The sequence below is a fragment of the Citrus sinensis genome, chromosome 5 (genome assembly GCF_022201045.2).
Source record: "Citrus sinensis cultivar Valencia sweet orange chromosome 5, DVS_A1.0, whole genome shotgun sequence".
In the NCBI taxonomy this organism is placed as follows: Eukaryota; Viridiplantae; Streptophyta; class Magnoliopsida; order Sapindales; family Rutaceae; genus Citrus; species Citrus sinensis.
Genome location: NC_068560.1, coordinates 38,825,340 through 38,849,411, shown reverse-complemented (window position 1 = coordinate 38,849,411; position 24,072 = coordinate 38,825,340). Strand labels below are relative to the sequence as shown.

Here is a 24,072-nt window from a genome sequence, read left to right as displayed (position 1 = left end):
AGATCCAATATCTCAACATAATGGTGAATTATGTCTAGAATCTCTAGTTCATTGTCATCTGGGTCAACGCACATGCAGAAGTAGAGCCCAGAATATCTGAACAAAGATGACCGTATCAAGAAGAAAAAGTCTTTCCCTTTTTTTTTCCCCCTCCATTGACATTCAAGAAACATAATGACATTTTCTCGTGGGTAACATTTAGTGTTGAAAATGATTGAAGTTGGCAACTTTGAACACAGAAATACAATAAAATAAAAGAAACGATACCTTTTATAATCAAAATTTAAACCCCTCCATTCCATTCCACAAAGTTGCAAAGCTTGGGACTCCGAGTGAGAATTATGCCACTAAGCTCTCGAATTACCTGAAGAAGGATCACACACAAACGTTAACAATTGAACAAAAAAAAAAAGAATGGATAGGCAAATTTTTATAGCTTTGAAGCAATCGGCTTTCAGTTATCATCTGGCAGAAGCAGTTGATATTTCCTTGAAAATAAATAAAGAATAAAGAATAAGCAAGAGAGATAATAATGAAGGGGAAGGTGAGACACAATGAATTGAAATAGAAGAAATGAAGAAGATAGTAGTTCTTTCTTTCTGGGAATAGGGTGAATACTATTTGGTCAGTCTCACTTTTCCTTGGCAACTAACGAAAATCACAAAGTGAATCTGGGAATCAAACAATATACAATACAAATTAGTTACAGGCAGCGAACTTGCAGCAAGTCTCCAACATAAGCTTGTAATATAACAAGAACAAGACCAAGTGTTGAGTTGCTGTCAGTAAATAAAATGGCAAAATTAAACAAAGACAGACGTCTGATTGATGTAATACCATTGGTGACGTGTGATGGTGATGGTAGCCTAGGGGAAACAGTACTTGATGTTGTCTTATTTCACTCTATCTAGTCAGTCACTATGTCTACGTGTGAGTTATGAATTTGTCTTCCTCTGAAATGAAAGCTTTCTATTTCTATTCGGATGAAAAAGAGACCGTACGTTTCGTTAGAGAAGAAACGGAGCGTTTTGGCTTAGGCGGCTGCATGCCTGCATACGGTATACACATGTTTTAGATTCAATGTTAGTGACAAGCTACCTCTATGACCTATCTAATGCTATTTGCTGGTTCCTAGTTTGTTCGTTTGTTCCAACATAGGGCGATTCCTCCTCAGTCCTCTCCTCGGCAGAAGCAGCATTATATATTGTTATAGACGGAGAAGCTCGATTGGACTCTGAACAAAAGATAAAAAAAAAAAGGGGGGGGGGGGTGGGGGGGGGAGATAATCTTAATTGATTGGGCCTTTTGATTCGATGATGCATGCCCACGGCCGATCCGTGCCCCCCAAATCAGTGATTGTGAATCCTTTGATGGGCCGTGTGGGAGGGCCTCTTTTTTTTTTTAACCCGCTCATACGGGATGAGGGTAATAATTTCTTAGATTATTATAGTTTCAGCATTTCATGACAACTAATTACCTACTGCGACTTGAATGCCCTTGGCATGCAGCAATGCCAATACCAATGCCTAATTGGTCTACTAAATTTCTTCGAATCTGCATGTATGCTTCACATCAGCATCACAGAACCAATGTGTTTTTTTCTGCAGCAATGAATTAGGATTTAGGAATCTATCTATCTTTGTGTCTTTCTACAATATACATCTGTGGACGATGGCGATATAGTTGCTTTTAACATTCAATTTTATAACCCGAATTCGAGAAGGCTGAGGCTGACCAACTGATTACTTGTAATAATTAATTTCCAGAAACGAATCAAACCAATAAACTAACTCTAAAGAGCCTGTACAAGCTACACAAAAGCACTCTGTTTGTTTGCTGATTCTGCAATAAATATTATTCTACGTACATCTGTTCCCACTTTCTAACAATTCTCTGTATATTCTGCTTAAAATACGATCTACCCCTTAATTATTTGCCCCACCAAAAAAAAAAGAAAAAAAAAGCATGTTACTTAGTTATCCTGCCTGCGGAGGGAGATTCAGACAAAAGGAGAGCTGAAATGCCTGCTGGTTATCTCCCTTCAGCTATGTCTCCATGGATGACATACCGAAATTTTGAACTTTGTGGTAGCCAGTTGATGAATTTGTCATGCTTTCCCTTGATACATTTTCTCATAGCTTTCTGCTGCGCTTCTGCTACGCATCCGGTTATTAGCTCTAGTAGGCCTTGAATGTCTAGTGACATATCCTTTGCAAAGTAGTAAATAATTTTAGGCAGAAAAATCTTTGACTCCTTGTGGATGTACACACTAGCTTGTATAAACTCTTCTTTAGCTAGTTTGAGATCACGAAATACATTCTTCGCCGTATAAACTCGAACCTAATACAACAACAAGTTGCACCTCTAAATCAGCCAAAAAATGCAAACAAACTTGATCAACAAGTTTGGAAAAAGAACAATGATTAATCAAACATTTGAGGAAAAGATCCATACCCCGGGGTCAGAATATGCCCCTGAACAAAGTGCAAAATGAACAAGTGGCTCTGGATACTCTAAGGCATACACATGTTTTGTGCTGCCTGTCTTTAATTTCCTCCCTGGAGAAAACAGTGCTTGTAGCCACTGCATTTTTTGTTTTAATAAAAAAAAGACAAATGAAAGAAAAAAGCATTATGAAACAAATCATTTTAAAGACATGCCTTGTTAAATGCAGACAGGAAGAGAATTTTCTAGGCACCAGTTAAACAGAATTTGCTTTACATAATCCGTTGAAAGGAGAGTTTTGAGTAAAAAGCGTACCGGTGCCGAGAAGTGCGGCCGAATTCCTAAAATGGAGCTCTGAATGACATATGCATCTACATATTGTCCACCCACGTTGTAAGCTGCCTGCAAGATAATTAAAATGGGCAGTTATATTTACTGAGTAAACTTTCAGTGAATCATACTAAAAAAAAGAGGAGATGTTGGTAACCTTCATAATTGAAGTACTCTTCACACTATTACGAGTTCCATATGCTAAATATGCCTGCAAAGAAAATCACTTGAGTATGTCTTATAAGAATTTCCAGCTTTAGCTAGCCAGCTTTGCTTAAGGTTTCTTAAAAGATTAAAGAGATGGATAGTGAAATAATTCAGGTTTACGAGCCCTAATATCAATGTTATGCTTCACAAATATTTCAGCATTTATGTGTTTTATCATATGCTATACTTGAGGGATTTAAACTTCTGAATCCATACGTGCATCACCAAGGCATTGTGAATGTTGATCCAAAATGCAAGTTTCTCTTCCCGCTTCATCTTCCGTGGGTCAATCTTCTCAAGGTTTCGAACCAATGACCTACACAGCTTTAAAACAAACAAGAAGATTAAAAAATTACTGTAATTATTATTATTATTTTTTTTTGTAACATAGTACTGAAATCCAATTCAGTATATTGTAAAGTTGAAGGATAAGATTCAAATAAATGACGCTGTAATACAAGTTAGATAATGCAGTCAATCTACCAATTGAACTATATGATAGTCAGGTGCACACCAGCCCACCTGAAATTTTGTAGCATTTCCACAGCATAACTGAAACTATTGTCATCTAAATATATCTTCAGTACTTCTACCATTGTGGCATGTTGTCCTTTCTCTTCTTTCAATCCTTGATAATCCACAGAAACATCCTCAGAGCAATGTGGACTCCAACTATCACAAGGATTCTTAGAAGAAACTAAACTTGATGAGGACAAGGACGAAGTTGGAGAATTTGACAGGCCTGCATGGCTACTGGGGGTATTGGCAAGCTTGCAGTATATAGAAGATATGCATCTGACGATATCCTCAGAAAGCCTATCCGAAGTATTGAGGTTGTTGTCTATGCGCGAAGCACCAAGATGATCAGCAAGACTGCGATGGGCAGAACCACCAAATTTATTGTCCTGCAAATGCTCATGACCCACAAACTTGAAAGTTAAATGGCTTAGATGAATTCAAGCCTGTACAGAGAAGGAAGACTAATTAGAAAAGTTTAAGTGATGATGCATGTTTACCCTTGCACAATCTCCCTTTACACTGGCAGCAGAGTTGTAATTATCTGAGATGGACAAATCATGTGCAGGCAAAGCTTGATCATAATGGAAAAAACCACCCTTCCACACTTGTGGCTCCAATCTGTTAACAGGTTTATTCGGTACAATTGGTGTTGGTGATCCAGATTTGTATTCTAAATGGGTTCCAGAAATGCTTGATAAGGTGTGTAGATGCTCTTCAAAAGCTGTCCGATAGAGTGAAAGAAGATAACGTTCCAAATGCATAATTTCAGCTTCAAGCACAGCAATCTCCTTCATCAGTTCTGCAGAAGACTGCATCAAGAGCTAGTATGTCAAATAAGGGATTGGAAAGAAAAATATAAACAGAAGAAAAGAAGAAAATGAACCCAAAAGTAATGGTAGGAAATGAGCTGATCATTTGTTGCCTGAAACTTGATCCTCTAATTATTCTAAATCATTTTCTCCAATGCACAATCATATAAAGATTGTGAATCTAAGGTTCAATTGGAAGGTATTAGACATTTAGAGCTGTACTCATGCATTAAAAAGTTTGATCATCTATTAATTATCAATTGGTCTCTTAATAGTTGGCAACAGAATGTGTAAGAAACAAACCTTTGGTGCTGTAGAACCGTGGGAAGGAATTGATTTGATAGACTGGAAGCTTGTCGCCTCCTCAGAGTGCGAACATAGAGAAGGTTGGTGAGGTAATGTCCTCTCAAGCCGTACAATCTGTGTCAAAAGATAAAAGAGTACAACTGAATGAATAATTCTATGAACTTGGAAATATTTAAGTCTTAAATCTAGCAATATATTTGGGAAGTAAGGCCAAGAAAAATACTGCAGAAGTTGGAATCATAGTGCATTCACGTATTCCTTACAAGAAAAAAAACTCCAATATCTCTATATTCAACACTACACTGATATGTGAACAGAAATGCATACTAAGATCCCAAGAACTACTTCCCGAATCTTCTAGATTCTCCTACAAACAGAGTCAATCGAAGCTCGAAATGAAAGGAACTGACTAAAACCTTAACACCCTCACCAACCACGACATTAAAGAAGAAAAACAGCTGTCGACAATGAGTCGAATTTTTGTTATAATGCTAATCGTTGCTGAGAACACAAAAATGTAGAGTCCTTACAGGATTTGAAAGGGAAGACAGTCCAGGTGATACATTGAGTAAAAGTGCATTTTCCCAGAAGCCATTCTCATAGACACTGCAATTTGATAAATCCAAGATAACATATCACTGAATGCATACAGAGTACAGACACGGTTGGTTGCATAATATTTGCAGTAATTAATGGTAATCAGGGAAAGCATTTAAACTTCAAAAACCTTACCTTAAGGAACTTGGTTGCGGAGGAGAAGGACAAGAAGGAGATGAAGAGCGGCAATTTACCCCGACACCCGGCATACTCTTTCTTTCTAGAAATCTGACACTTTGAGATCATAATCAACAGGTCAGACCACTGTTAAAAGTTTATTTGAGTGAGGACTGAGGAGCATTAAAAAATAAAATTAAAAAGGCATCAAAAATGCATCTTAAACTTAAAGCGTGCATAAAGTGGAGAAGCAGCACAGCATTTACCTTAATTAGTCAAGTGTCATAGATTTTACTTTCTTCAACTTTTTTATTATACATATAAATCTATGCGTATTGACAACACAAGCAAAGACCTGTAGCATTTTCGAAAAACAATCTTCAAGTTTCTCTCCATATATCAACCATCATCTAAGTATTACATAAAAAGTGAATAAGAAATAAACAAGAAGTCAAGTAGCTGACATCGCCAGTGAGTTGATGGAGTGAGATATGTGCAGTCACAATCAAACAAAGCATCACCAAATGCTGTTTCGAACAACAAAACCTCTCAAAGCATAAACTAATTATAAAAAACAAATTAAAATAAATAAATAAAAAGTGATGATCCACCACCAGCCACCACTATATAGAATATGGAGTGGGTATTAACAAAACAAAATAATTTCCTTCCAAGAAGGGGGAAAAAAATGAGATTATTGATTGATAATATAGAGGGCATTGAAAGCAAACAATATCTTTAAAGAGTGGGGACTACCCACCAAGAAGAGTTGAGTGGGGCATTAAAAACAGCAATAATGAGTCATATGAGGTGATGCGATAGACAGCATCTGGTACTTGTCTACTAAAATCATAATGTTTCATCACTAATATTAAATTAACTTATATTCTCATTAGATTAGGTGGGGGAAAGTAAACAGTTATGATTACAACTTTGTTTTTTAAAAAGAAAGAAAAAAGAAAAGGAGCAGGTATTTATTTATTTTTATGTTCTGCCTTGCTAGCCATTAATAAATTAAAAGTTGCTTCCCGCATGCAATCTCACTGCATTATTACATCAAATATAGCTAGCAACACTTGACAATTGATATTTCATTATTAACGATTTACTAATCTGAAAATACAAAGACATAACTGCGGATGCATGCAGTTTGTTAAATTACCTAAAAGGAAAAGATTGCTGGGAAAAAGGAAATGTAAGCACAGTACATCATCCGGTGGTGTAAATTAAATGCAGGTATGGTGGGGGGGATTTATATTTTAGAAAACTCTCTCTCTCTCTCTCTCTCTCTCTCTCTATATATATATATATATATATTTATTTATTTATATATCCACGTGTGGCTTCTAATTCTTCAATTCTTTTCCTGTGGGTTAGAAGAAATAAAATGTTACAGCATTTCGTTACTGGGTCGTTCCAGGGAACATTGAAGACAATTTACAAATGCATGTGCATTGAGCATGAATAATAAATACCATTATTATTTGTCAAACAAGGTCCGTCTTACCTCTAATCTCGAGGAGCGCAAAACAAAAGCTTGCTGTACATACACCTGCAGCGAGTTAAAATTACCCAGATTCTGTACAGTTTAATCGGTGAGAACCCAGATAAATAAGCTGCATTGGAACTTGGGGGACCGATGAAGCTTCTTTTGTTTTCTTATTAATATTTAAATTGTTGTTGATACTATATTATTATTATTATTATTTTGCATTGCAGAATGCAGGTGGTCAGATTTTTTTTTTTTTAATTTTACTCTTTATTAATTAAGGGAAGAAGAAGAAGAAGAAGAAGGAAGGAGGTAATTAACGCAGTTGAATTAATGATGATAATGATGTTTTTGGATTGTAAACCAACGGGGGGTTTTATAAAGATTATTAATTAACCAAGGCCCAGTCGCCCCAGCGGGAGGGATGTGCTATTGCTAGCTATCTCTGTTACTAACATTTGTTAAAATGCGATGGCAATACGTAAGTGGGCCGACGGTCGTAGGGCTGCAGCCTTTTGAACGTTGAAATGGTGGGTGGGTGGTGGTCACTTTCGATGACCACTTGTGAGCTGTAATCATTTACCCAACAATAATAATCAAATCAAAGACAGCAACACAGATAATTATCTTTGAAAAAAAAAAAAAAAAACATTTATGTATATTCTTATCATTAATATATCTCTAAAATATGATAACCCCACCCAATGCATTACTCTAGGCTAGTTATGTTATGAATGTATGTGAAACTCAACTTTGTACGTACGACACACGGCGAAGTCGCCATCATGGCATCATTGATTATTAATTTGGCATAAGGTTTAGGTCGTTACAATTACATACAAATGGATAATGGACAAAAGAGACGGACCGACCAACAACATAAGCCATATGGGATTTATTTTAGAGTCAATCAATCCGAGTTGTTGGACCTTTTGTATTTATATATTATATATTATATATGGGCCTCACCGGAACGCACAGGGCCACTCGAGATGGGCTTTGCTGATTAATTTCTGACAAATGTTTTGTTGCGCCAAATCCTCTTATTTCTTCAGTTGAAATGGAGGAATAGGACCACCATTCAAATGGACTTATGTACATGGGCGGCGGGGGTTGCTCAGACGGTTTATGGTCTCTAGCTCTGGCCATCCATCTTGAGTTGTAATTGTAAATAAACAATTTGTTATTTGCAGAGGGTATTATACAGCTACACTAATTAATGCAACGATGTATACCAACGTATTACATATGCGCATGGATGGGTACAATTTATTTACAAGTTTCACCTCTAATCTTATATTTATTAATTTCTTTTCTTTTAATTATTAGTTAAATAATTTATTTTTATTTATCAGAATAATATATTGAAAACTAGAGAATAAACATGCCCAAAGTGATCAAAATTAAAAAAAAAAAAAAAAAAAAAAAAAAAAAAACAAATTGACGATTGGTGGACTCATGGAAGACATTAAGCGATTGACATTTAGATGGGCCGCGCCTGCAAGCTGTAACGGAAATAAATTAATTGAAGCCCACGAGATTAATACATAGACGGTGGCACCAACCTAAGAGTGGCGCATCTAACAGCCTATGGCTCTCCCCTTAATCACAAATTATAAAAAAAAAAAAGTTACCATATAGTTTAATTAAATTCAAATATTATCTAGATTACATTATTTAAATTTTAAATATATATTTTTCATAATAAAAATTTAATCATTAGATAATTTATTTCCTCATTGTTTCAAAATGAGTTTGAGTCTATAAAAAATTAATTATATCATATATTAAAATACAAAAGATAATACTACAATAGGCTTCATAATTGGTTGTAAAGACATTTTAATTTAATTAAATTCAATTAATCCTTTATATAATTTCAACTAGGAATAGGATTATATTTACAAAAATGGGATTCTATAAAGATTTTGAAGGGTATGAAAAGCTTGACTTAATTCCAACAAAATTAAAGTCCACCAAGCATTATAGAGGCAAGCTTTCGACTTTTGCAAGAAAAATGTACGCAGTTAAGTTTGCAATGACTACGTCTTTCTAAATTTTTAAAAGATCATTCTATGTTTAATGAAATAAATTATTTTTTATTTAATTAATTTCTTACAATATACTTTTATTTTTGTTTCACATGTTTAATTGTGTATTATTAAATATTTTCACTAATTTTATCATTAAATATTAATCTTTAGTTCTTATAAAGTTCTTATATGTTTTATTAATTTATGTCTAAATCTATACTTGGGCCTATAAAGTTCTTATGTGATTATCTTTAGTTCTATGTGTTTCATTAAATTATGTACGTATAGCATTTAGGAAAATTTTGACTTTTTATTATTCAATATTTGTCTACATGGAATTTTTAAATATCACACTATTAAGCATAAAAAAAAATCTATACAAGACTAATTTTTACTAGGCTTAATTGTCACATGTAGGAGTAAACATAAATTGATTTCAAGTAGAATAATGGTTATTCTGAAACCCTAGTAGCTTCAATTTCTCGAGTTATTGCGTTACTTGTTTTAATTTTACTTGTATCTTTAGCTTATATCTCTTCAAACAAATAATTTCATTTCAACTAGGGTAGAATTATAATTAACTTATATTAAATTTGACTTTCCAAAAATTAGCAGTCCCCTTAAGTTCTAAGTGTACGCGTTGCTTTATTTCTGATGAAAAATAATGTGATAGATCCTCATAATTAATTATCATACTTTAAATTAGAAACACTTGATAGATGTTCGCTCATATATTAAAGGGTTATTATCTCGTTATTACTCCAACTATGTCGAAATAATAAATGACCACCACAGTTATTGAAGTATAATAATTTCACTACTTATATATATATATATGAGACGTGTTCAAGAGACACAAGTTTAAACACAATATTTTAAACATTAGATTAAAAAAGAATTAAGAATACGTTTGGGAGCAGGACAAAGTGTATGATTAAACTAATTTTTTTTGGATAAAATATTTATCCCATATTTTTGACATGTTCACTTAAATTAGATTAGGTGGACTTAATTAAAATTTAGTCGTATAATCATAAGATTAGTTATCCTAATTTTCACATGGGTTTAAGGAGAATTAGACTAAGTAATGTTTGTCCCTTTATGACTTCTTATTAATTTATTTTACATAAGAAAATATAATATTTCATTAAACAAATAATAACAGTATAACATGCAATTTGTAGTACATCATTAGTACATATTACAGATATCAAAATACAGAAGTCTATTACAGAAACCAGATGGATTAACCCATAGGATCCTATTAAAGAACATGAAGAAACAATTGTAGCCAGGCAGGAAGTAAAATCTTCCCATCCACAAATTGTTTGAGCATCAGTCAGGAATCCGTGGCTCTTTTGATATAATCTCCATCAACATAGTTGGGCTTTCCAACTGGTACTGAAAATAGATGTATTAGAGAACTTGATCCCACACATCAATCTTCCTCACAATGGAAGGAAAAAGAAATTGAAGTCGATCTTCTATCCTCACAATGAAAGGTAGAGGAGGTCGAAACAAGACGACCATCCTCAATCCACACGGCTTCAACAAAAAACAAAAAAATAGAAAAGGAAAGGCCACTGGAGACGGAGAAAAAGGAATTAAAATTTGACCTTTCCAGAGATTTGGTAAAGAAAAGATGAAGAGTTGTTAGAGAAAAGTTTTGTGGAAATTAAGATCTAGATTTAGGATGACCTGAATTAAAATTTCTCTCTCTTCTCTTTCATATCTAAAATTTTTCCTTCGTCCTCTCTCATCTGCATTCTCTCTTCTATTTCTCCCAAATTTTTTATTTGTTCTCTCCTTTCCACTGTTTAATCTATTCGATAAAACCAAAAAAATATATATATTCATGATGACAATTTTGATACTTCAATCGTCAAAACCAGCAATCAAAAGCATAAAAATAAAATTTATCCAGAATATCTTTTCCAATTACTAATTTAGCTCTAATAAACAAATCAAAAGCCAGCAATGAGAGAGCTGCTCGGCTGACTTCCTCAATCTTAGGGCCAACACCGCTACCACCACCCGGAGCATCCGTCATCCATGGCACCAACCATGTCGTCTTCAGCATCCTGGTACATCTTTGCAATGATGGGGTGTCAGATGCTTTCCAATTGCTTCATCTTGTCCGAAAAGTCGTGATAATAAGTTTGATACTAAAACTTGATAATTTCACTCAATATAATTCGTTTCTTTTAACATTCTAATATATTTCAAAAGCTTTCGGAACCACTAAAATATAGGAGAGAGAAAAGAGAAAATGAAAAATAACAATGAAAGAAGGATTAAGCATTAAAGAATAATGAGAGAGAAGAATGTACAATAATTTATTATTATATGGATACCTACTATATTAATTTATTAATTTTTAAATTTTAAAAAAATTATGTTTAATTAAAAAGTGTTTCTTAAACCTTTCCTATATAAATAGGGCTAAGGCTCAAGATTTTTTTTCTTTTTTGACACAATGATTATATACAAATCTTTCCCTTTCAACGTCAACCAAATCAATGGATTAAAATAAATACTGATTTTTATTTTATTAATAAGAAAACTAAAAATTAACGAGCCCCACAATAATATCAATTATTTCTCTTCTTTTTTCACCCAATTTTTCTCCATAACTAAAATGATTTTGATTCTCTCTATCTTCCACTTGCATTGAATAACTCTTTGGAAAGATCGACCAGCTGTATTGATCTTCATCCAAGGGAAATTAGGTTTTTTGAAAATATCTGTAATGATCGTGGGAGCTCTGCAAAAGTGAGGCTTAATGCCAATTACCAAAAGAATAGACTTATAATCCAAAGATTGAATTGATTGGGTTCGCTGGCTAACCCGGCGTACCTTTTCCTCGATCGATCCTCTTTTTCTGTCAATCACTACTACTTTGAAATCTGATTGAAACCAAAAGAAAAAAGTAAAAAAAAAAAAAAAAAGAATGCAGTTTCTCACAGTCTAATCGTTCGTCCAGACCGAACTCCAACGAAGCTCGATGTGGGAAGGTACTCTTCTCTTTCCCCCTGATCTACCTATGATCCCAGCTGAGCTCCCAAGGCGTGCATTTCTTGCCAAATAGAGGACGACTGGTCCCTAATAACCAAAATTACATGAAACTTTCTTATCCGAGATTTCACTTTTGAAACCATGCAGAAAGTGTATGGAAGTAACTAATGTACGCGGGCAATCTTCTTCTCATACCCAATGAAGCTTCTTTTCTTCTAATGTGCAGTCCTACCTCAAATGAAGAAGCCATATTCTCAAGCAAGTAGCAGTGCTCACTTTCCCAATAAGGACAAAAATAAGCACAAAAACTCCAAATTGACATAAAAACCTTCAAAAGAAGATAAAGTATTAAAGTTGCTCATTAAACATTAATTGACGAGTGAATTTCTTTATGATGTTTGTGATTAGTTGAATTATGACTTGTTGATATTCGACCATAATCTAAAATATGAGATTTTTTCTAAGTGGCTGAAGCAATTCAAGAGATGAATGATGAGACAAGTAGCTCGAAAAATCATGTTGGTAATTTTAAAACGTCATTCATGGTAATGACTATTGAAACAAAGGAAGAAGCTCAAAGTTATGGTCAACAAGAATGATTTTGGGTTCGGGTTCGAATTGAACTTCATCTAAGATTAGATGGGTTTCCAATGAGGTAACTAGTAGGAAATTTGTGCACCCATCAAGGAAAGCATTTTCTTAAAGAAAAAAAAAACATCTGGCTGAAAAAAAAAATGAAGAAAGAGCTGCGCTAGGTAAAGAGAATATAGATAAAGGAGGTACTGCCAAGTGTGGGTGAAAAATAGGGAGAATCAAAATCATATTAATTGTGGAGAGAAAAATGGAGGAAAGAAAACGACAAGTATTTAATAATATGATGAGTCGCCTATTAAATTTTAGTTTTGTTATTAATAAAATTGAAAGTCAGCTTTAATTTAACCCATTGATTTGGTTGGCGTTGAAAAGTCAAGATTTTGCGTTTATTATTGTATTAAGAAAAGCGGGTTCCCAGCCCATGAGTTTCATTGTTGGGACCTGGCAGCTGGAACTCACAATACCTACATACGTACACATGCATGCGTCAATTGGTTAATAATCAACCGACAATAATTCGATAATGGGGGTCGGTCAACGGTCAATCAATAGCTAGCAAGCATGCATGCATCTTGTCGGATTCTTTAGCATTTGGCTTGCACGAAGACGCCCATCGAGAAGATCCAAGTTCTAACTATTTAGACAACACCATTTAATGACAAAACATATATCCTACAAGACTACAAATTAGTTATTAGGTATTAAAATTGGGTAATTACAGTGTTAAAGTATTTAGTAAATATTAATTATTATGATTTAGAAGTGAAATTAATTTGATTTATTACTTATATCCTAAAAAATCTATAATATTTTTGTTAAAGTTATTATTTAAAAATCATATTTAATATACACTATTAACTTTTATTTTATAATTACATCTTTTTTTACTAAATATTATTTTTATTTCATAATTATATATATATTAGTTTAAAAAATATAACACTTTAATACCATGGCCAAAGTTGATGCGATGAATATACATATTAGGCTTGTTTTTTCATTAATTTATTATTATTATTTTTATATAGTTTATTAAATTTAATTTCAGTTCAATTTTCTGTTTCAAGATTCTGCCACTAAATGGCAAATAGAACGGTCAACTCTTGGGCTTGTGCATCATAATCCTTTCCTTGGAACAGGCCACGCAATTTTCTGCCTTGCTAGATCCATAATTAATTTTTGGCTGCCCAAAATCTAAATTAGGTTTTCAGTTTCCTACGTTCCCCATAATTCAAGTACAAGAAAATTAATTAAAAATTATTCGGTCGAATACAATCGTGCATCGGCATAAGTAATTATTTGAGAAAGAGAGTTAGTGCCAGCGCTTCAATAATCGTGGAAATAATGACATGGCCGGAGCCCGAGGACACCGAATGAAAGTCCCTTACATACATACGTATTTCTTCCGCACAAAACCTAGTTAAAAATAAATTATCAGTACCAATTCCTTCATAAATTCCTAAAGAAAGAAAATGAATCTCCTTAATATACAGCTAATTAATTTCCTGTTCGCTAACGTATAGAACTTGGAAATAACAATATTAAATTACAAACTTAACATTGATGAACGTGAACACAGAGAATTATTGTATATCACAGAATACACATATAGCTGTAGGTAATTAAGTTAACAAGTTCCGTAAGAAGAAATAAATATCCTGGGTAGCTACTTGCTACTGGCTACTAGCTAGGACAGAGGACAGGGATGTGAGATAGAGAGACATAGGTAATTAATGAAATTGTTCTGAAAAGGAATAAGGAATATTTGTATTATTAATTATTATTTAATGGATCTATCGAGTTGAGCTGGTACAGATCAATGGAGTGGAGTACTAATTAATTAGACAACGTCTGTACGTATGAGTGTATGACAAATATACTATGATCTTAACAGAAAAATACTAAGCTCCTGAGCGGAGCTGCCCTCAGGATTAATCATGTGAAAGGACTGGGAGTGAAGGGAACCAACAACCCTGTGGAAAGAAGCACGTAAATACATGAGAAGTTCACCATTATGAGGATGGCCATGTTGAGAGCAGCTGGTGGGAGGGGGAGGCAAGACCCCAGCACCGACAGAAACAGAGTGCATAAGGCTGAGGACAGAGGCATCCGTCTGCGTCACATGCCTTCTAATGGCGAAGCCCACCTTCCTTCCGTTGCAGTACATGGACCAAACGGGGACGCTGAAGAGAGAGGAGGAGCATGATGATGAGGATGAGGATGAGGATGATACAAGTGCTATGCGTAGGAGGCCGTGCTGCATCTCTCTGGCGAGGTAAGCCGTGGGGACGGTGAATTCAAGGAGGAGGAGAGGGGAGCTGCGAGTGTCGTATTGCAGGCAGAAGCTGACGCGGCCTTTGCGGTACCCAAAGAAGGTGCCTGTTATTGATCTTGCGGTGGTGGCGTTGAAGGATGATTCATGACGATCATCATGAGTAGTTGTAGTACTAGTATTAGAGTTAGAACTATTAGTATTTCTTTTACCACTAGTACAAGCTGTAGTAATGTCGTCGGAATCGGTTGAATAAAGTTGTGCAGAAGCAGAAGCTGCAGGTGTGTGAGTCTCGTCGTCTGAAACAGAAACTGAAGGGTGCTGCTGGAAGCCGCCGCAACAAGCTGGGACCATGCACTCCACTATGGAACGAAATGATCTCCGAAATCTGACTTCTCTGCTGCCACAGTCCACCGAGGTAGGAGTGCTGTCCATTATATAACTCATATGAAGACGGCCGCCTCTTTCTCTTTCTCTTTCTCTTTCCCTTCCCAAGTCGATCATCATCCTCATGGTCGGGATCAATATGATGGATCTTAACTCACTATTATTAATTCTATTCTATGTATATCTTCTTAATAATTTACACATACGTGCAGCTGTAACATTATTTTAACAATACTACTACTACTACTGGCACTGGTGGGTGATCATCAATGCATTCATATGTGTGTGTGTGTGTGTGTGTATGAATGAAGTATCTATCTATCTCTATATATATATACACACACATATAGTGAGAGAGAGACAGAGAGTGAAAGTTATGTGCTTATGCATAATGTACATTATATTTAATAATTTGATTAAAGGATATATTATGTAATATAATTAAGCAAAAACGTTGCCAGAAAATTGTTTTAACTAGACATACAACATATAATATAGATTATGAATGCAATTTAACTAACTATTCCAACTAAAATAGAGAGTAAGGACTATTTTTTAACGGGCGGGGTTAATTTCTCATCCGTACTTAATAGATATAATATAATTTTAAAATATTCAAGCAATAATATATGACATTATAATTAAATTAGATTATTATTTATCGATAGATTTGTTTATTAATTACCGTTGTCCCTTTAAATTTTGTGTTTTAGAAATGAAAAATGATGGTTTCATTTTTAATGCAATAATATATAACATTTTTATATTTACAATTAAGAAGAAGAAGAAGAAGAAAATGAGAGTAAAAAGTAAAGAAACTTTTTCTTTTTCCCTTTTAATAGTTTCATGTTCTTTAAATTATCATCTTGTTTTATAAAATTTCTTGTATTTTTATTTAAGTGTGGCTAATTCATGCTCATAGAATCTAATAATTAATAAATTTTAAAAAAAATTGTTTTCCTTAACAAGAGTTGAATTTAAAACTCTTTAAAATCATATAAATAATTTTAATAATTTTAATACTGAACTGCAGCACTATCACATATGTGAAGTAATTATAAGCTGAGTTAAAATTGTTTTTTAAAATTTTTTGAAGTTATTTATATTAAGGAGAGGGAGAAGCAGGATGAAAAAGCCTATAAATAAAGTAGGGCAAATTTTTATTTATTTTTTTATTTTTGAAAGAAAAGTAGGGCAAATTAATTGAAGGAGGAAGGGGGAAAAGGGACGGAAGGCATGCAAACAAAGTGAGTGTGTGGTACTGATACTGATACTGATGGTGCGGGGCCCGGCGACCACGGGGAATCGTAAGCAATAATTCTGCCCACGAGGGTGTACGGGTCCCACTACTTTCCTTTCTTTTGTTTTGTTTGTAAACTCAATTTGAGGTGGTGGGCTGGTGCTGCGCGTGAAGTAAACGCCTTTTTATGATTGTGAATGCTTGAACGGAGCGTTTGAAAATATATATATTTATAGAAAAATATCCATCATTTATCTGTTTTTTTTAATATATAATTTTTTTATTAAAATCTATCTAAAGTTATATTTTATTTTACTTTTTTATTTTCATTTGAAACTTATTAAGAAAATTAATAAAAATTTTAAAAAATTATTATTTTATCCCCAAACAAAAATTATAATTTCACTCTAAAAAATATAAAAAATAACCAAATTTAATAATATATATCATTATTGGTACGTTAATAAAGTATAAAAAAATCTTAATTACTAGAGATTATAACTCAATAAATAATAAAACTCTACTTATCTCAAATTCAATTGATAATTTATGAGATTAGACTATTTTTAATACTACTGTTATATTTTAGTATTCTAATTATAGACATATTTAAAAAAAAAATCATGCATTTGATGGTTGTACAATTAATTTCTTTATTGACCGATGGGGAAAATAATTAGATGTAATCTGATTATTTTGACAATTTTTAAGGTGAAATTGTAATTTTCGTTTTGGGGGTAAAATAATCATTTTTTTAAATTTTCGTTAGTTTTCTTAATGATTCCAAAAGGAAGTGAAAAAGTGAAACAAAATGTAACTTTAGGTAGATTTCAGTAAAAAAAAATTATGTATTTTTAAAAAAATAAAAAAATAAAAAAAATAAGTGGATGGTGGATATTTTTTCTATATTTATGGAAACTAGAAAGTTGCATATATGAGTAAATTTTTCATTATAAAAATGAATAATAAAGCGCTGAGATCAAGTGTGGACTAGACGACTAGTTACTAAATTTCAAAATGAAGTGCGCAACTGGCACGATCGTTCGTTTCCCCACTCGCCACGTGTTTCATTAATTTGATTTCTAAGCATTTTAAATTTACAAGAAAATTGATAACTTTTAATTTTATTTTAATATTACTATCTTTATGCTGACAAAATTTCCCTTAATATCCTCGTTCTCTTTCCCTCTCCAAGTTTTTTTCTCCAGCCCATGCCCACAGCAACTTCTTCTTCTTCGTCAATTTCTTTTCTTTCTGTTTTACTTTTTGAAGACTTGGAAAAAATATCAAAATTCGGATATGGCACTTTTTTGGTGTATACGGTCTGCTCTGCATGGTTAGAATAATCTTTTTTATTCATTTTTTAAAATAAAAAACGTTTTAAACCCTTTTAAAAAAAAAAAAAAAAAGAAGGAGATTGATCCAACTGAGGATTGGATTTTGCTGTGAGTCTAATGCAGGCATCATTGCAAAAATGACTGCAGTTCTTGGCGATCAAATTATACGCATTCCCTCTATACTCTTCTGCGAAATCCTCCACCACTGTCATCACTTCCAGAGGCGCCGTATCAGTTTTCCCATTCAAAATCAACTTCGCTCGCACTGTTTTGGCTCTCCCTCAAAAATCCCAGTAAGTCGGCTACTCCTGAGCTCCAAACGAATACTCCACTTCATGAACTGCATTTACACAAACAGCAGATTGAGCATTTTAGCACGTACCCAGAAGAGAAAACCACTAAACACACACAAAAATTGAAATGCTTGCTACCCAGAAACCGAAATCACAAAATGCACCTAAAGTTCAAATCTTGAACTGCATACATTTTCTTGCACATTCCCATCAACCAAACAGACCATGTTAAGGAAGCCAGCTAAATTTACTTGAAGCATGAGCAGAACCAACTCCACAAAGCATTTACTATAATTCTATAAATAGCTAAGAGTGATCCAACAAGTGCATTGTCAGATGTAAAACAAACCCAGATAGAGATTTAACAATAACTTTAAAAAAGAAGAAAAAACAAACCTTGAACAACGGAATGATAAACTCCAAGACCGAGCCAATCTGCATAGCCACTAAATGGGGCATTGAGATGCACTGCGACATCAAAATAAAAAATAAAAAAGAAACAAAAGAAATTGAAGAAGAATAAGTTGGAATTGGGCAGAAGAAAAAGAATAGAACTTGGGGAGAGGGAAAGGATGAGGATATTACGGTAAATTTTCAACATAAAGATAATAATATTACAATTAAAAATTAAAAGTTATTAATTTAAAATTGTACAGAAATCAAAATTACGAGACACGTGGGAGACTTGACAGTCCGTACCACTTCCAGCATGCGCGTGTGTGTACAGTAGAGGAATCTTTTATGTTATTCATGGAGGGATCTTTTAAGTTATTAAATTAAAAGAAGAATTAAATAAATATTTTAATATAACATATTTTATTCAATAATATATTAGAGTGTCAACTTAATAATTAAAGAATTTCTCATACTTAACTCTTTGTGTATATATATAACTTTCAGTGACTATGTTCAATTTACATATAAGTTAAAAAATAAAAAATTATGGATTTTAAAGTATTATAAAATAATATATATGTATATATTAAAATATATTTTATATTTTAATTTTTTTCCTTACTTTATAAAATAAATAGAGGATGATAGATAGCAGAGCGATTAATAATTAATTGCAATGAGAGAGGATGGAAGAGGAAGTAAAGTAAGAAACTGGCAATGGTGCTCTATCATTCACCATTGAGCATGCACGAGGGCAATGATTAGACCCAAGTCCCAACCAGTCTTGCCTGTCTCTAGCTTTTGTCGCTCCTGGGACATGCGCTCACCTTTCATCATCTCATCCTCTCCATTTAATGATTTATTTATGTCATTTTCTTTAAAATTTATGTTTATTGCAATAATTAATTACAACACTAATTTGAAAAAAAAAACATGGGATTTTTAATATTAATTAAACTCAATGATTAATCATTTACATTTGGGCTGTAATTTGTAAATGATGGGTTCATCATATTCTTTCATTCATTGACGTAGTCAATTTACCAACTTCTTTCTATTAAGAGAAAAAAAAAAAAAAAAGAGAGAATGAAGAAATAATAGCTAGCTATCAAGTTTCCGCAGACTTTGTCCGCAAGTTTACGGGTCAATTATGATTATCCTCCTTTCGTTTTGTCATTCACATCGACGACATTTCGTGAAACGACCAGAGCCCTATTAATTTCGAGATGGCCTTTTTATCAACTGTGAAAACTGCTGACAAAGGTTCCAATTTCTCAACAATTGGCCACCAAAGCCTCACAATTTCCCTTATTATTATTATTATTATTTTTTAACATGACATTGAATAAATGGGGATTTGAATGAAATATACTCTGCAATTCGTATGTTGGCGACTTACGTATATATAACCTAATTAATTGAATTAAATTGCTGATGGATTAGAAAATCATTAGGCTTATTAATTATACGCGTCAAAAGAAGAATAGTCGGGCAATAATTAGGTGTCCTGCTTATACTCCTGTAATTTAGTCATTCTCTAGTAAATATTATTAAATAAAAAGAAACACAAACAATTAAGCTTATTGGTAACTGACTGGTGGCCAAAAATAACAAGAGCAGGAGAAAGCAAAGAAACTCCAATGAGGTCATCCCTTCCCTGCTATCAAATCATATAGACTTTCCGGCCCACAAAATATTGACTATCAAGAGAAGTAGGTTTGTGCACGCTTCACCCCTCTCTCTCTCTCTCTCTCTCTGTTCTCCATTCTCCATTCTCATGATTCAATTATTATTAATCCATGCAATGCGACCCAAATACTTTTTCCCATCCCACCGAATAGAAATTTTTCCAAAAGATGAGACACCCACTAATTTCTGTTTATATATATATATATTTCTGTTTAAAATGGGTTAAAACTTAAAATATACAGATGATTTGGCATTGTGTCGACTCATTCAAGCCAAAAAAAAACAAAATATAAAGATCCGCATGCTTGCCCACATCTTTTATGCTTTATATAAAGTTAATCTTGCACTCTGGTAAGCTTCTTTTTTCATAACGAGTCACTATCAATCATGTCATGCTCCAATTGAATTTTAGCTGCTTCTGTGCCTATTGTGAATGCATGACATTAAGCACATACTGGTGATATGGGGTTTTAGTCATTATGATGTTCTATTAAAGCAAAGCAATAGCAGGAAATGTTTAACGTAACTAAGCATTGATCATGTCGGTAGCTAGATTAGTTGTGAATGTGTTTTACACTTTCTGTCATCCAAATTCAAATAATTATAAGGGATAAGCGTTCGAGTTTGATAGGTGAGATTTTCATTTTTATTTCAATTAACAAATAACATTTTATTGTATTAATTTTACTAAAAAAATAAATAAATAAAAACAAAGCAAAAGCACTTTGTAATTTTCAAAAAGAAAGGAATAGCTAGCTTTTTGCCTTTGCTTTCCGTCCCATTAAAGAGAAATTAACCTAGACATTTACATATTAATCACTCTATGATTTAGGATGATCGAAAGCAAATTAGGTGCCTGTGTCTTATATTAGTGGACTGTCGATGCATGAAAGTTTTCGTTTTGATATTATACTTTTACATGTTTAATTGAGTTATAATTTCCTGATTTGAGTTGTATATATTAGTTGGCAACACCCAGTTGGTCATGATTATCGGGGCATGCATACCGTAGTGCATCAGATCTTTTCGATTGGTTTATAAGATGAAGATAAGTTTGTCTTGAGATGAATGGAATAATCAATAATGGCCGACAGTTAAAGACAGCACCGCACGTGTGTGCATATATTATAGAATAAATTAAATTTATGCTTAGAATACGAGTTTATTATATAACTTAAGATAAAGATGCCGTTAACATGATAAGAATGACACGTGTACTCTGAGAAGTTGACACAGCAAATTTATAGGGGACAAGCACAGTTTCTGCTGTTAAAAGTTGGAAACATATCACTCACATATTAGGTGACAATTAATTTGTACAATCTAGGGGGGCATCACCTAGGCGGAGAGATTTTCCCATATCTGTGTTATACCACACTTATTTTATATATATATATATATATTAAATATGATTTTTAAAATAAATGTACATATATTATGCATATATCAAGTGGATTTAGTACAATAAAAGTGCTCTAAAATCTCTCCTCGAATGAAGGGATATTTTTAAACATTTTACGGCTAATTTGATTTAAACTTAATAAATGCTTTTGATTTACAACATCATCTCGAATATTAAATTATTATTATTATTACAACAACAGGCAGGTACTGTTGCCTTGTTGCCGGGTTGGGAACAGGAAAGAACGTATCTGAAAGATGTTAACCAAAAATATTTAGAGGGCTTTTCCAACAAAGCTCATGGGCTCTAACACAATATAGCTCCCTGTACAAGCCCATTTTCAGATAACTCGATTCACAAACAACCTTGGAAAATTCTCAGAGGGTGGATTTGGGGGTTCTTTATTTGTATTTGCTGAGACCCAAAAAAAAAAAAAACAATTTGACTTACCGAGTTTTGTAAAGAGCAAAAAGTTGGCAGAAGAGGGTAAAAAAAAAAAAAAACTATGTTTCTGTTTCTTCTTCTTCTTCTTAACTGTAAACCTTACCTTTCGAGTTCGTCTTCTTCTTCTTTTTCTTCTTAACTGTAAACCTTTCAGTTTCGTCTTCATCATCTTCTTCTTCTTCTTATCATGTTTGGATTGTATATACCATATTGTATATTAGTTAATTGAATGAAAATACTAATACACCACATAACATATTCACATTTTAAAACATGCATACATCATTTTTTGTGTGTGTGCGCGTAATTAATTAATTAAATATAAGACACAGAGATAAGTAAAAGTTCTTCTTCTTCTTAACTGTAAACTATTCGGGTTCGGATTTTGGATTGTATATTAGTTAATTGAATGAAAAATAATAAAAATACTAATACACCATATAACGAAGGATCTCTCTAAGTTACATGGATGTACCTTACAACCCTCTCACATGAATAGTGAGTGGACCCACATCATTCACTATTCATGTGAGAGGAGTGTAAGGTACATGCATGTAACTTAGCATTAGCCTATAACGAATTCACATTTTGAAATATGCGGGCATTCATGTGTGAGTAATTAATTAATTAAATATAATACACGAAGATAAGTAAAAATTCTTCTTCTTCTTCTTAATTGTATACCATATTGTATATTAGTTAATTGAATAAAAAATAACAAAAATACTTATAAATTATATAACAAATTTATATTTTAAAATATGCAGACATTTGCGCGTGTGTACGAGACTACTGGTACGGCAACTCAAAACGCGTTGGTCAATCAACAAAGTCATAAAGTTTGAAAAATGCATGTTGTAGCTAAAAGTCAACAACTGTTCTGTTGCCGAATATCTTGATTTTATTTGATTTTTTCAATAATACCAGTATAAAATAACGGCATTGACACTTGCAGGTGGATTTGCGGTCATGTCAATTTTAAGATGCCTTGCACAACAAAGATCATGATTCCTTTTTTTTCTCAGAAACGTTAAAAAAAAAAAATATATATATATATATATAGGCCACTGTTATGTTACGTTGAGTGTAACATACACACTCACAACAACAGTACTAATGATGAGATTTGTTATTGTTGTTGTGAGTGTGTGTATGTTACACTTAAGGTAATATAGGGTGACATATATATATATCTTTGAATGATCATTGATTGGTTAAAGATAAAATTCTGGTATATACATACACACATATATATATATATATGCTAAATGATAGTCCGATCTATCTATGTTTCTTCTCCTCTGTAGGATGTAGTAGATAAATGCATTAATCGTTTACAAATAATTAATCAATTACAGGGATATATTGGCTGGTTGCAAAGAAATTAATTAAGCTCCCAGCTGGCCACCCGGCAGGCAAAATTACAATTAATTAATTACAAAAAAAAGAATGCTTTATGTCTCTACATAACGATGCCTTCAAAAATGGTGGCTAATCTGAGTCTAAAAGAACGAACAGCCAATTTAGTGCGTCTAGAAGTGTATCTTTGGAATTTTCTAACAGAAGCAGATCTCGAGATTCCAAAATTAGCCCGGGAAACGGGTTTCTGGTGATGAAATTGAAAATCGAAGGAGGAGGCTGGTGCAGGAGATGGAGAAATTCTGTTTCTAGCAGCAGCCGCAGGAGGATTAATCTTTCTTCTGCTGTTGTTAAGATGAACAATAACAGTAGAGGCATTCTGGAGGGCAAGGCTGGCTTTGACGGCTAAAGCCGCCATGTCGGAGGCAGACAATTTGTACTGAAGCTTTGACGTAGGAAGAACAAAATAAATTTGATCAGCTTCAAGCTCGTCTTCTAAATCCAAAGCTGGAATGTAATCGTCGAATAATAAAGAGTCAGAACTGCAAAGAAACCATGACGGAGCTTCCTCTTGATCAGCTTGAGCCGCCAACTGATGAGCAAGAACCTGAGACACAATCACTGGAACCTTGTACTCCGCAACCTCGCCTTTTAATGTCAGCACTTTTGCTGTTGAGTGTTTCAATGATGTTGATGAAGGAGAAGAAGGAGAAGAGGAAGAAGGAGACGATGTCGATGATGAAGAAAAACAACCACCCATCTAATATTTGTTTCAAAGCGCAATGACGGTAC

General features: G+C 33.4%; 3 protein-coding genes across 8 annotated transcripts; all 3 read right to left on the bottom strand.

The window, feature by feature from the left end:
• Nucleotides 1–1,731: 1,731 nt before the first annotated feature.
• Nucleotides 1,732–7,031, bottom strand: LOC102615012 (uncharacterized). 6 transcript variants are annotated; one of them, XM_052442664.1, is made up of 12 exons: nt 5,795–6,032; nt 5,597–5,685; nt 5,349–5,477; nt 5,147–5,222; nt 4,614–4,730; nt 3,999–4,310; nt 3,505–3,887; nt 3,199–3,298; nt 2,933–2,986; nt 2,761–2,847; nt 2,455–2,583; nt 1,732–2,340 (listed from the first exon to the last, which is right to left on the bottom strand). In XM_052442664.1, the coding sequence occupies exons 3-12, from the start codon at nt 5,420–5,422 to the stop codon at nt 2,032–2,034; spliced, it is 1,641 nt and encodes a 546-aa protein (XP_052298624.1). In that variant the 5' UTR covers nt 5,423–5,477; nt 5,597–5,685; nt 5,795–6,032; the 3' UTR covers nt 1,732–2,031. The 6 variants fall into 6 exon arrangements, with proteins under 6 accessions (XP_052298624.1, XP_052298625.1, XP_024949751.2 ...); XM_052442665.1 differs by having other exon boundaries at nt 5,349–5,441; XM_025093983.2 differs by having other exon boundaries at nt 5,349–5,447; nt 5,795–6,031.
• Nucleotides 7,032–14,216: 7,185 nt separating this feature from the next.
• Nucleotides 14,217–15,442, bottom strand: LOC107174897 (protein MIZU-KUSSEI 1). The gene has a single exon (XM_015526120.3). It carries the CDS (start codon nt 15,244–15,246, stop codon nt 14,341–14,343), a length of 906 nt encoding a protein of 301 aa, XP_015381606.1. The 5' UTR covers nt 15,247–15,442; the 3' UTR covers nt 14,217–14,340.
• Nucleotides 15,443–23,383: 7,941 nt separating this feature from the next.
• On the bottom strand, nt 23,384–24,040 carry LOC102616088 (hypothetical protein). The gene has a single exon (XM_006494377.3). It carries the CDS (start codon nt 24,038–24,040, stop codon nt 23,384–23,386), a length of 657 nt encoding a protein of 218 aa, XP_006494440.1.
• Nucleotides 24,041–24,072: the final 32 nt, after the last annotated feature.